The sequence below is a fragment of the Trichechus manatus genome, unplaced genomic scaffold (assembly GCF_000243295.1).
Source record: "Trichechus manatus latirostris isolate Lorelei unplaced genomic scaffold, TriManLat1.0 scaffold00062, whole genome shotgun sequence".
Classification (NCBI taxonomy): Eukaryota; Metazoa; Chordata; class Mammalia; order Sirenia; family Trichechidae; genus Trichechus; species Trichechus manatus.
In genome coordinates, this window is record NW_004443998.1 from 7,551,060 (window position 1) to 7,563,587 (window position 12,528).

The window sequence follows — 12,528 nt, forward strand, 5'->3', positions numbered from 1 at the left end:
ATGGTGATGGAATAATTTGGAAAAGGATAGTGAGAATAGCAGCACAACTGGAAGAATGTAATCGATGTCACTGAATTGTACATGTTGAAACTTTTGAAAAAGATGTAACTTTGGCTATGTATGTTTTCACAAAAAAAAAGTCCTCCAAGGTCGAGAAGGGAGAGTGTTGACATGTCGTGGGGTTGTTAACCAAACTCATAAAACAATATGTGTACTGACGTTTAATGAGAAACTATTTGTTCTGTAAACATTCATCTAAAGTACAATTAAAAAAACAACCAAAAAGTAACATCTTGATAAACAGAGAAAATACGGACATTTTCAAGGATTTCATTTTACTTGGATCCACAATGAATGTCCATGGAAACAGCAGTCAAGAAATTAAATGGCATATTGTATTGGGCAAATCTGCTATAAAAGACCTTTTTAAAGTGTTAAAAAGCAAAGATGTCACTTTGAGGAGTAAGGTGCACCTGACCCAAGCCATGGTTATTTTCAATCGCCTCATATACATGCGAAGCTGGACAATAAATACAGAAGATTGAAAAAGAACTGATGCCTTTGAATTATGGTGGTTTCGGTGAAGAATACTGAATATACCATGGACTGCCAGAAGAATCAACAAACCTGTCTTGGAAGAAATATAGGCAGAATGCTCCTTAGAAGCGAGGACGGCAAGACAGCATCTCATGTACTCTGGACATGTTATCAGGAGGGGCCAGTCCCTGGAGAAGGACATTATGCATGGTAAAGTAGAGGGTCAGTGAAAAAGAGGAAGATCCTCAACGAGATGGACTGACACAGTGGCTGCAACAACAGGCTCAAGCATAACAACGACTGCAAGGATGGCACAGGACCAGGCAGAGTTTCATTCTGTCCCACATAAGGCTGCTATGAGTCGGAACCCACTGAGGGGCTTCTAACAACAACAAAAACAATTTTGTTCCTATAAATGTGTGGAATATATTTGTTCTTTAGTAGAATTAATTTATCTGAAATCTACTTTAACAGTTTGCCTTTCTAGTTTTTGAAGTATCCCATAGCATTGACGATTTCCAGCTTTAGCATGTCACATTTTCAGATTTCACAATCCTCAATTCCTGAAGTTTAATGTTCTATGTAGTAATGACATTTGTCTTCAAAACACATAAACTCACAGACAAATGGATCTTGTTCTTTAAGATAATGTTTAATAATTTGTTTTCTTTTCCCCATGATAAAGAATAGAATCAGAATATTTTTAGAATAGAACGGACATTCGAATTTAGCTAATTCTTCCCTCTGATGGGAATGAGGAGGTAGATGATCCCAGAGTCTGTGCAAGAGAACTTTGGAGTAAACCTTTATATAAGATGGGTATTACAACAATAATTATTATAGAACAAATGAATCACATTTAACAAAATAAAATACATCCTTCATCCAGTCTGGCCCTGACCCAATAAAATGAAACTCAAATATTCCCCCTTTCTAGGACTGTGGTTCTCCACTGGGGGAGATTTTGCTTCCTTGGGGACATGTGATGATGTCTGGAGACTTTTGGCTGTCACAGCTGGAGAGTGCTATTGGCATGTAGTGGGTAGAGATCCTGCTAAGCATCCTACAATGTACAGACAGCCCTCCCACTCCAAAGAATGAATCGTCCGGTCCAAAATGCCAGTAATAGCGAGGTTGGGAAACCCTGTCCTAGAGAACACTTCTCTTTTGACCTCACAAATATTTTTAGGGCAAAACCTTTGCAGTTAACATACACATGTTTATTAAAAAGAAAGTGGTAAATTTATTTATTTAATATGCAATTTGATTCACTGGAGGGAAGAAAGAATACATCATAAATTACACTGATATTTTAAAGATAACGAGGCCTCTGAATAAACTGAGTTGAAAGCCATGGTTAGCTGCTCTGCAGGTTGATGGCTCTTGCCTGATGGAGTGGCCTAACGTAAAATCTTGGATCCTCAGCCCCATCCCTGCCCAAAGCAGCTGTCCATGGACAACAGGAAAACAATCTTGCATTCTAGATATTAACCATCAATAGCCTGTCAGGAACCAGAGTCCAAGGTAAGCTCTGCTCACCAACAGTTACTCAGGCAGCAGCTGGCTGAACGTTGCTCTGCTGCGCACTGACGGCAGGACGAGGGGCGACCTGCACAGTTAGTATACGCTGAACTTGAATTTCTACCTGGGAATATGCAGGTAAAACTTACACAATCAAAATGTGACAATCAAACATGTCTCTAGACATTGTCTCCCCCGGCTGAGAACCACTGCACAAGGAAAAAGGGAATGCTTGAATTTCATTTTACTGGGTCAGAGCCAGGCTGGATAAAGGATATATTTACTTTTTAAAACATGTCTCTTTTGTGCTATAATAATTATTACTGCAATATAAAATCAGATATATTCATAGTCACACATAGTATATGACATCCTAGTCAGACCAGCACTGTAATTTCTATTAAAAATGTAGAAATAAGAAATTTAGCATATAGGACTAAAAGAGTAGCTTAGAATTTGGAGGACAGAAGCCATGAAACATCGTTCCTCTTTGCATTATATTGCTATGAATTAACACGTATTTCCAGACAGTGCATTTCTGATGTGCATTTGTAATGCCTCCTACAGAAACTGACGGAGATGTTTATATGTCACTGTATACAATCTACTGTAATTACTCAGAGGCAGAGGTCAAATTCACAACCTTATTTGGAATGAACAAAAACAGTTTCATCTCAATAAGATCAGATCAGAAGTCAGTAAAATTCACCTTTGTTAAATTTCATAGAAAAAATACACTGATAATCTACAAATGCATACGATGCAGAGGTCTCGAATAATTTCATTATATAAAAATATGGACCTCATTAATTGGCGACAATCTTCCCTCAGGATTTGTTATTCTATAGAATCATCTCATGAATTGATTTTCTGAGTTAATTCAGCAGAGAAAATAAAAATCTGAAGAATTTAAGGACATTGTCCCCAAGTACAATCCGTAGCTGCTTTAGAAAATCTAAAACATCAACTACTCAGTAAGCATTATCTCAAAATGTTCCCTCTCAGGATAAGAAGAGCTATTTCCTGACTGGGCAGACAATCAATAACAATAGCTCTGTACTTTGAAACTTGATTCTAAAAGCTACAAAAAAAAAAAAAAAAAAGAAGAAGAAGAAGAGGCAACATTCTTGCATTTCTTTTGAATATTTGTAAATTTGCTACATTGCTTTTTCTCAAAGAGTCCCCTGTTGAAGGTAGGTCCCTGCTGGCCCAGAGTGCCCTTAATTGGGTTAGGAAAGCACTTGAAGTGCTTCACTGCCAGCTCTCCACTCCAAAAGCCTCCCTGCATAGCATTCCAAAGAATCTCAGAGACGGATATTAATGCAATGATATTACTGAGCTGCATCCTATTTTCTCTGAAGTATCCACAAGATAATATATAAATATGTAATTGATGTATTTGATACTAACTACATCCTTGTGATAATGAGTTACAGATATCTCTGTTTCTGTAAGGCATAAGGAAGGTTGGGTTATGACTGCTTTTGCCAGTGAACACCCTCAGAAGACAGAAACAAATTGCAAGCTTACTAATTCTGGTGCTGTGTATGTGCTCATCACGGGTTTGTTTTAAATGAGACACTCTGCTTCCATGAAGGTAATCAGACTTCATTATAAATGAAAATGTTATTCCATACCACATTGTTGCCCTACTTAACTGTGTGCAAATACGGTTATTACTAGTCATTCCCTCCACTGATTGTCTGCTAGGCATTGTGTTAAGTGCTCTACCTGTGTAGTATTTAATCCTCATAACGGTAGGGTATAAACTCCATGAGGACAGGTTTTTGGTTTTTGTTTTGGGGAGTGGGGACATCTGTTTAGTTCACTACTGAATCCTCAGCACCCAGAACAATGCCTGGCACACAGCAGGCACTCAGTAAATATTTGTTGAATGGATGCTTGAGTGAATGAATGAATGAATGACAGCCTTGTCAGGTGGGTATTATCATCTCCATTTTGCAGCTAAGGCAATAGGTTCAGGGAGATTATGTACCCATAGTCAAAAAGCAAGGGAATGGACGACAGAGGATTTAGACACAGGTGTGTCTGACGCCAAGGCATTCTGGATCCACTGGGCCTCAATGCCTGCTGGCTATTAGAATCGCCCGCCGAACCTGCAGAATACTGAAGCCCCAGGCCACTCCCCCACTCATCAGAATCTCTGGTGGAAAGTATCCATGTAGCATTTTTGAAAGCTCCTAGGTGATTCCAATGCCATACATGTTGTGACTTCCTCATATTTCAAAACAGAAATAGCTTCAGCTTTCTGGTTCTATGTGAGGTCTCCCAAAAGGGACACACTTCCTTATGACCCTCTTCTCTGCACCTCATCTTTCCTCCACACTGTTACTCTTGTCCAGACCACCTGCTTACCCCTAATTGTGCTTCAAGAATCAACTCTTCTTTAAAGTTTTCCCTCATTCACCCATACCTCAACTAAGAAGTTAGACTTCTTCTACCCTCTCTTTCCATAGTAACCCGCATCACAGTAAGACAGCATTCACCACCATGCATGTTTACGCAGGAGTCCCTGAATAGTGCTAACATTAATGAGCTCAGCTGCTAACTGAAATGTTGGCTGTGTGAGTCCACCCAGAGGTGCCCCAGAAGAAAGGTCTGGTGATGCAGTTCCAAAAATCTGAAATTGAAAATCCTACTCTGACACACGTGGGGTCACCATGAGTCATAACTGACTCAAAGGCAATTGGTTTTTGGTGTTTACTTGAGCAGCTCTTCTCCTCTGACTTCAGGCTCTCAGGGGGCTTGCTGTGTCTTATGCTTTGTTCATCTATATACACACACCCTGCAACTGGCATCTATCAATGGACTCTACAAACATCTGCTTCACAAATACATGAGTGCATCTGGCAGATTTTTTCTCTTCTGCAAAGACAAACTAGCAAATGAATTAAATATTTTGTAGAAATAAAAATTGAAGGTGAAAAAGACATTTAGTGTTATTCCCTCTCTTTCCCTCAAAATTTAACACTTCAAACAAGCATACGTTTGCTGGTATGCTTATTTGAAAAGTTTAGTTTCTTTTAAAGTATTTTCTTGTTTTGCACTATTCATACTAATCTTCCTAAGCTTCAATAATTTATTAGGTTGCAGTGTTGCAAATATCACACCCATTGCCACTGAGTTGATTCTGGCTCACAGAAGCAGTGTTGTTTATTAAAACGCTATGTGAAACAGGTTGCCAGTTTCAGTACAATGGAGGGAGGATATAAAAATAATACATACTATCTGTTGGGATTTATAGAATGCAAATTTTAAATGTCAGGTTTTTTAGACTGTGTGTGTGTGTTTGCAAAGGTCAAACTTGCAAGTAGTAAAAAGTAACGCATTAAACAAATTAACAGCAATCAAGGTGTGTGAAACCATGTTTTTAGTCAGACACAACTCTTTACCAAAGAGTTCCAGCAAACAACTCTTTTGAATATAAACACAGAACCCAAAGCTCATGGGAGTTATCAACGAATTCACATTACAAAGTCTTTTTTTTTTTTCGTAAGAAGATAGCATATGACCAGAAGCAAATTTAAAAATACAGTTACCCTCTCTGCTTCTAGACTGACCTGCTGACTGAACACATCGAATGACTACTTGCTTTACTCTTAGCTTCATTTTATCCCTCCATCAAGTTTTACTGTAATAATAAACATTTAAAGAAAGAAGATTCACTTTGAGCCCTTCTAGTTAAAAGGTATCAACCAAACACAGCACCGTTCCTAGAACTCAGGGCCCGTACTCAGGCTGCTTGAGGAAACAGAGGCCCCTTGATGGAAATAGGCAGTAAGAACAGCAGGGTGGATGACTGACGTGGAAACATTTTACCAGAAACACTCCGGGGTGAAATGGCCCTATCTCAACCTCTAGGTGGGTAAACTGGAGAGCGAAGCACTAAAAAACAATTTAGTAACTTTTTAACCTTTCTATCCCTAGGTTATCAAATTCATGAAATGCATGCAGAATTCCGCAGGAGTTTTATACCTCAAGGCAGCTGGCTAAGTGTATGTACCTGAGGACACGTGCTATCAGGAATTGCAGATGACCAAGCCTGACCAAAGAATTGTCGTCTCTGAATTATGGTGTTGGTGAAGAATACTGGATATACCATGAACTGCCAGAAGAACGAACAAATCTGTCTTGGAAGAAGTACAGCCAGAATGCTCCTTAGAAGCGAGGTTGGCAAGACTTTGTCTCACATACTTTGGACATGTTGTCAGGAGGTACCAGTCCATGGAAAAGGACATCGTGCTTGGTAGACTAGAGGGTCGGTGAAAAAGAGGAAGACCCTCAACGAAATGGATTGGCACAGTGGCTGCAACAGTGGGCTCAAGCAGAACAACGATCGTGAGGATGGCGCAGGACCGAGCAGTGTTTCGTTCTGTTGTACATGGGGTCACTATGGGTCGGAACCAGCTCGACAGCACCTAACAATGAAAACAACAAGGCTGACCTTTGAGAGCACTGGGAATGAGCGCTGTGGTCAATGTTGTGGAATCCAGAACCCATATTCAGCTCTTCACAACCACTGCCTACACAGAGCTCTTGGTGAGCACTGAAGAGAGCTTGGGATCAATAGAACTTCTGAAAGACATGTTTCTGGGATGGGATAAAGAAATATATCAGGTGCCTCCAGGTTGAGAGCTGCAAGATACAGTCTCTCTTTGGTTAACTGGATAGGTAATGTGTTGAACTCTGCAGTAATTTCTCATTAGATTACCTTTGCACTAGACAGTACATGGCAAAATAATTTTAAAAATACTTAGAAAAAAAGCCAGAAAGTTTTTTTAGACAAACACCGTAGGTCTTCCATTTGTCTTCAAAAATAATATGATAAAGAGGGGGGAAAAAGATCTTTTAAAAAAATTTCATGGTTTAAAAATAAGAGAATTAATGCCAATTTTTTAATAATTTATGACACTAATTTTAGGAAGGGGACACAGAAATAAATACCATTACTCATTTTTAGCTACTTATTTTCTCATTGTATAAAATGGGTGTGTTACGTTTATGTTATAAGGCAGTTAGGATCTTGCAGAGATAATACATTTTAAACTTTGCACTGTATGTTGAGAAAGGCAAAAGAATTTAAATGAATCAGCCAAGGACCGGAGTTGACTGGTGTGTCTCCAATGAGTGGGATTCCGGAGCACAGATGCTGGAATTTGAACGGCCGGAGTTAAAAACCTGGCCCTGCTATTCACTAGCTGTGTAACTTGGGCAAACGACTTAACCTCTCTGAACCTTTGAGTCTTCACTTCTAAAGCTGGGATGTCATCACCTACTTCATTGGAAGGTTGTAAGGATTTAACATACAGAAAGTGCTGAGTGCACTAAATGTTCCTAAAGCATTGTATCTGTCCCCAAAATGCTGAGTCCTCTTTCTGATTCTTTGTTTGGTGCATTTCATTACAACCTAATAAAGAATGAAAACAGGAAACTCTCTTATGAATCCCTGCATTCCCCAGGTCTGCCCAGTGTTAGGTTCTGAATATCTTAAATCTAAAACTGGGTGGCATCCTGTTTCATGGTCCCAACAGTACCTTCTTCAAGCCCTTGGCTGCCTTTGCTACCAGCAAGCTAGAACTTCCCCACCTGTATGCCTTTCTCGGGTCCAGTCTCTCTAGTTGGGCTGTGCTCTGACTCTTGATTATGACTGCTTTGGACTCCGGGGTAGGTAAACTGCCATGAACCTCTGCCTGTTTCTTCTGAGGGTCAGGAAACTCCTTCATTCGTTTTCTTTCCTCATTAAGCATTTATTGAGCTCTGCTACCTGTCAGGCACAATAATATTACCAAAAAACCAAAACAAAAACCAAACCCATTGTATCAAGTCGATTCTGACTCATAGCAGCCCTATAGGACAGAGTAGAACTGCCCCAAAGGGTTTCCAAGGAGCAGCTGGTGGATTCGAACTGCTGACATTTTAGTTAGCAGTCAAGCTCTTAACCACTACGCCACCAGGGCTCAGCACAGTATCAGATGCCTTGAAATTTGCTTAGACCTTACTAGCCCCTTCTCCCCTTCCTGTTCATCCAGCTACTGTTTGGGGTCCTTTTTCAAACTGGATGGTTCCTCTAGAACTAAGATGCCATCACCTATTTGACTATAAGCCCTGCACCTGACCCAAGCCATGGTATTTTCAATTGCATCACATGCATGGGAAAGCTGGACAATGCATAAGGAAGACTGAAAAATTGATGCCTTCGAACTGTGGTGCTGGCGAAGAATACTGAATATACCATGGACTGCCAAAAGAATGAACAAATCCGTCTTGGAAGAAGTACAGCCAGAGTGCTCCCTGGAAGCAAGGATGGCGAGACTATGTCTTACATACTTTGGACATGTTGTCAGGAAGGATCAGTCCCTAGAGGAGGACATCATGTTTGGTAAAGTACAATGAAAAAAAAAGAAGACCCTCAATGAGATGGATTGACACAGTGGCTGCAACAATGGGCTCAAGCATGACATCGACTGTGGGCATGGCGCAGGACCAGGCAGTGTTTCGCTCTGTTGTACACAGGGTCGCTATGAGTCGGAACCGACTCAGCGGCACCTAACAACAACAACCTGTCACTCCTGACACTCCTGACAATATGGATTTGCTCACAGTATCACCTCTTTTGACATCACCACTACCTCGGCTGGATCCAGCCATGGCATGCCCTCAGACACTATTATCTGTACTAGTGGCCATTCTCTTTGAGTGACAACCCTTACCCATATTAGTCACCTGGCTGCCTTCAGCCCTGTTATAATCCCTATTTGTAGGTCCAGCATCAAGGATCCAGTAAGCAGCTGGTTATTACCATCCCATTTATTTCTGAATCTCCATGTCATTATCCTCATTAAAACAGGGCTGACTACAAAAAGGATGAAAAGGCCTCAGGTGGGATTTCGAAGTCAAATTTCCTGGATTAAAGCCCTCTCTGCCATCATTAAAATCCCAAACGCTTTAAAACTGAATGATTAAAATGATTTCTATACTTATTATAAAACGTCACCCTGAATAGAGTATATTTTTAGACTATGATCTCAGAGTGGCTTTAGCAGAAGAGTAATTCCATTCAGCCACATGAACATCAAGTCTGAATGTACTCACAACCAATAACAACAAATGCCTTCTCTGAGCACAGAATTTTCTAACAAAAACACCAGAAAATGTGGTGACTTTCTTGGTGGCTTCACCCATCTGTGATTTAGTGATTTTCATAAACAACAAACATTTGTTACGAGTATTTCAAAGATGTGCACATAAATGTTTATAGTTTGCCCCAGAATTGCACATACGATGCCCCTGGAATGCCCCTGGAATGAGGACTCAAGGACTAGCTCAGGAAAAGGGCCAAGACTTCACGGTGAGGAGCTCACTGCCGTGACGAGAGCTGTCCTCTTCAATCCACGAACCACACTTGCTGATATCAGAGGTACTCTCGGCCACAGCAAGGGGAGAGCCTGCCAGCAAGCCTGCTTTAAATGTTTAAGTAGAACAAAGTAGCTCGCGTCAAGGACAGATCTTGTATCAACTAAGGTAGTAGCCACGCCAAGGATGTATCAGATCTTTGAAGCTGTATGTGTGGGCCAAGTGGTAAAAGAAACTTCTTGTACTCTGTCTTATTTTAGAGAGAATGACTATAACTAAGCCTTTTTTTTTTTTTTTTAGCCAAATGGAAATAATCATGCTATCCAAATACAGAAGTGTGAAAGTAGATGTTACAGAGATAAATTTAAGATGCTGTATTTTTAAGTGAGCCCCTAATAATGGGGCAGAGGTAAGATAAGTTTAAAACAGCCACAGAATTGATTATAATATTCTCTCACCTCGACTGTATAGTACTGGTAACTGGTATTACTGCTGATGTAATATGGAGATCCCTCCCACCTCAAAATGCAATCCCCCCCCCCCTTTTTTGGAATGATTGTTGCATTAAGTTCTAAGATAGAATAATAATTACATTGAGTTCAGGTGTTAATGTATTAGGGAAAAAAATCAGTTAGTATATAGACCAAGGAAGATATGGGTCTTCACATTCCTATGGCCTCATAACACTGCATATAAATTAGTCACAAAAATCATTGACAAATACTCTGTTCCTTGCAAATTTCAATATACATTTAAATATGGAATTACTTTATCATAATTAATATCAAAAAGGCTTTTATAGTCTAAAAGTAATTATGATATTAACCTCTTACATCTTTATAAATTTGATTAAAGATTAACAATAAAGATTAATATAATTAATTTGATTAAAGGTCTGAAGATTAACATAATTTAATTATATTTAAGTCATTCTTTACGCACACATCAAAAAAATCCAAATACATACACATAACTTAGAATGAAGAATTACCACATACACTGCTCAGTAAGCAGTACATATCTATAACCACCCAGTTTATCAAATTTCTTTTTTTTGAAAAGCCCTTGGGGTTTCTGCCTGTCCTGTTCTCCTTCAGTGAGATTTCCAAAATCAAAATCAAACTCAACAATGATACTGATTCGCCACCGTCAGAATTTTCCTAGTATTGTGACTAGAAAAGAATTTCAATTCAAGTTTTGAAAGAATAACAAAGGCTCTTTTCCAAAAAAGAGAAGCACAACAACAGGATTCTCTTCAAGGATGGAGGAAAGGGAGAAATTTTCTCAAAACTAAAGAGTACATACACCAATTTAAAAAATCACTGTCGTCTTTAAACAGACCAGACCAAACCAAACCCGTTTCCACTGAGTTAATTCTGACTCATAGCAACCCTATAGGACAGAGTAGAACTGCCCCACTGGGTTTCCAACAAGCGGCTGGTGGATTTGAACTGCTGACCTTTTGGTTAGCAGCCATAAGCTCTTAACCACTGTGCCACCAGGGCGCTATCATTTTTAAAGGTAGGCTGAAAACACACAGTAACAATACTGATGAATTTGAGCACCATTTTAACAAAGGCAGTTTTAACATCTGTAAGTTGTAGGACTGAATTTGATGAGAATTTTCAGGATGGGGGAAGTGCTACAATGTAAATTTCCATGTTTTAGCCAGAAGATGAGTAACTTCACAGTGTCAACACTGTTCCAGGGTTTGATTCCCAACTTTGCTGAAAAATGCTAGGCAGCCGATATTGCTACCTGTGTTCACTCGATCCAGGGCGATCATCACCAACATGAAGCTGAGCACACGGAATTACAAACTCAATAAAGACTGAAAACACGCTCACCACAGGCTGTAATGGGGCACCGGGCATCATGGCATTGGCTAGCTGCATTTGCTGGGCCAACATGGCCATGTTCTTCTGCTGAATCAAGTTATTGCGCCCATTTATTTCCAATTGTGTTTTTAAGTGTGGGGGTGGATGAAGATATTTGCAGTTCTCCCTGGAGCAACGACCCTGAAACACAAAAGCAGCAAACGCCATCTTAAAAAATTAGTACCATCAGCAAATCTTAAAAAAATAATAATACAAACCTACCTACTTAAATCTACCATGGATTTTTCACACTAGATACTGTCCATAACATTTTATCATACCTTTAGAACAAGTAATGACTTCACCCAAATTCAATACCAAAATAAGGTATTCATTTGTAAATGTTTAAAAGCTTAGAGAAGTTCATTCATTTTACCAATCTCAGCACTCATGTTTCTAGATTGAAGTTTAAAAATCTACAAATTTTCAGGGTAATATTAAATAAAGAATATTACACTCACCGCCATAAGAGCTTTACGGTTAACTTTAACGAACCCAAAAGAATCATGAAGTTTTACCATCTATTTTTACTTGTGTTGCGTTCTTAGGAAATAAACTTAGAGGACTCAAGGCACATAGTATCTCCATTAAGGTACCTTTACAATGATCTCATAACAAATAAACTACAACTAAGCTTTATCAGCCCATGTATTAGGAAATTTGCAGTTTAAAATAATAAAAATACCACATGCTCCCTGTGTGTACAGAGATTACTCAGTGTAAAGAAGCTTTGATGAAAAAGGTATCCTTTAACCTTTCAAAGACATTTCAGGTTTCCATTTCCCGAGAAATATAAAACAAGAAATAGACATATTTACTTTCTTAAAAATTCACAGTGTAAAATGAAGATACAAAATAAGCTATTCTAAAATACGAAATATGAATACACCCACTCCTCACTTAATGACATGGTTAGATTCCAAGGATCAAGTGGTTATGGGAAATTGGCGCTGTGTAAGAGCTGGTCGTACTGTCTTCAGCGCCTGTATGCGCCCATGGGGGCCCGCGGCACATCTAGGGATGCAGATAATAGCACAGCATATCATTCCTTCCCCACCACTGGGGAGCCCGTGGGGGTTGGAGGTGGTGGTGGTCGGGTGCTGCCCGCGCCCGCTGCCTCCCGCCACCTGCCTGGGCGGGGACTTCGCTATTCCTCCGTCCGTCTGGGTCCTGCAGCTCCACGCGGCCCCCTTGCCTCTCCCTCCTTCCCGCCTATCCT

At 39.8% G+C, this 12,528-nt stretch overlaps 1 protein-coding gene across 24 annotated transcripts in view; it reads right to left on the bottom strand.

The window, feature by feature from the left end:
• Nucleotides 1-12,528, bottom strand: part of MBNL1 (muscleblind like splicing regulator 1) — a 219,907-nt gene that overhangs the window by 39,076 nt on the left and 168,303 nt on the right. For all 24 annotated transcript variants that reach the window (XM_023733887.1, XM_023733894.1, XM_023733883.1 and 21 more), the window contains one exon: nt 11,280-11,450. In XM_023733887.1, the coding sequence (XP_023589655.1) occupies nt 11,280-11,450 (171 nt within the window). The remainder of the gene's footprint in view (nt 1-11,279; nt 11,451-12,528) is intronic.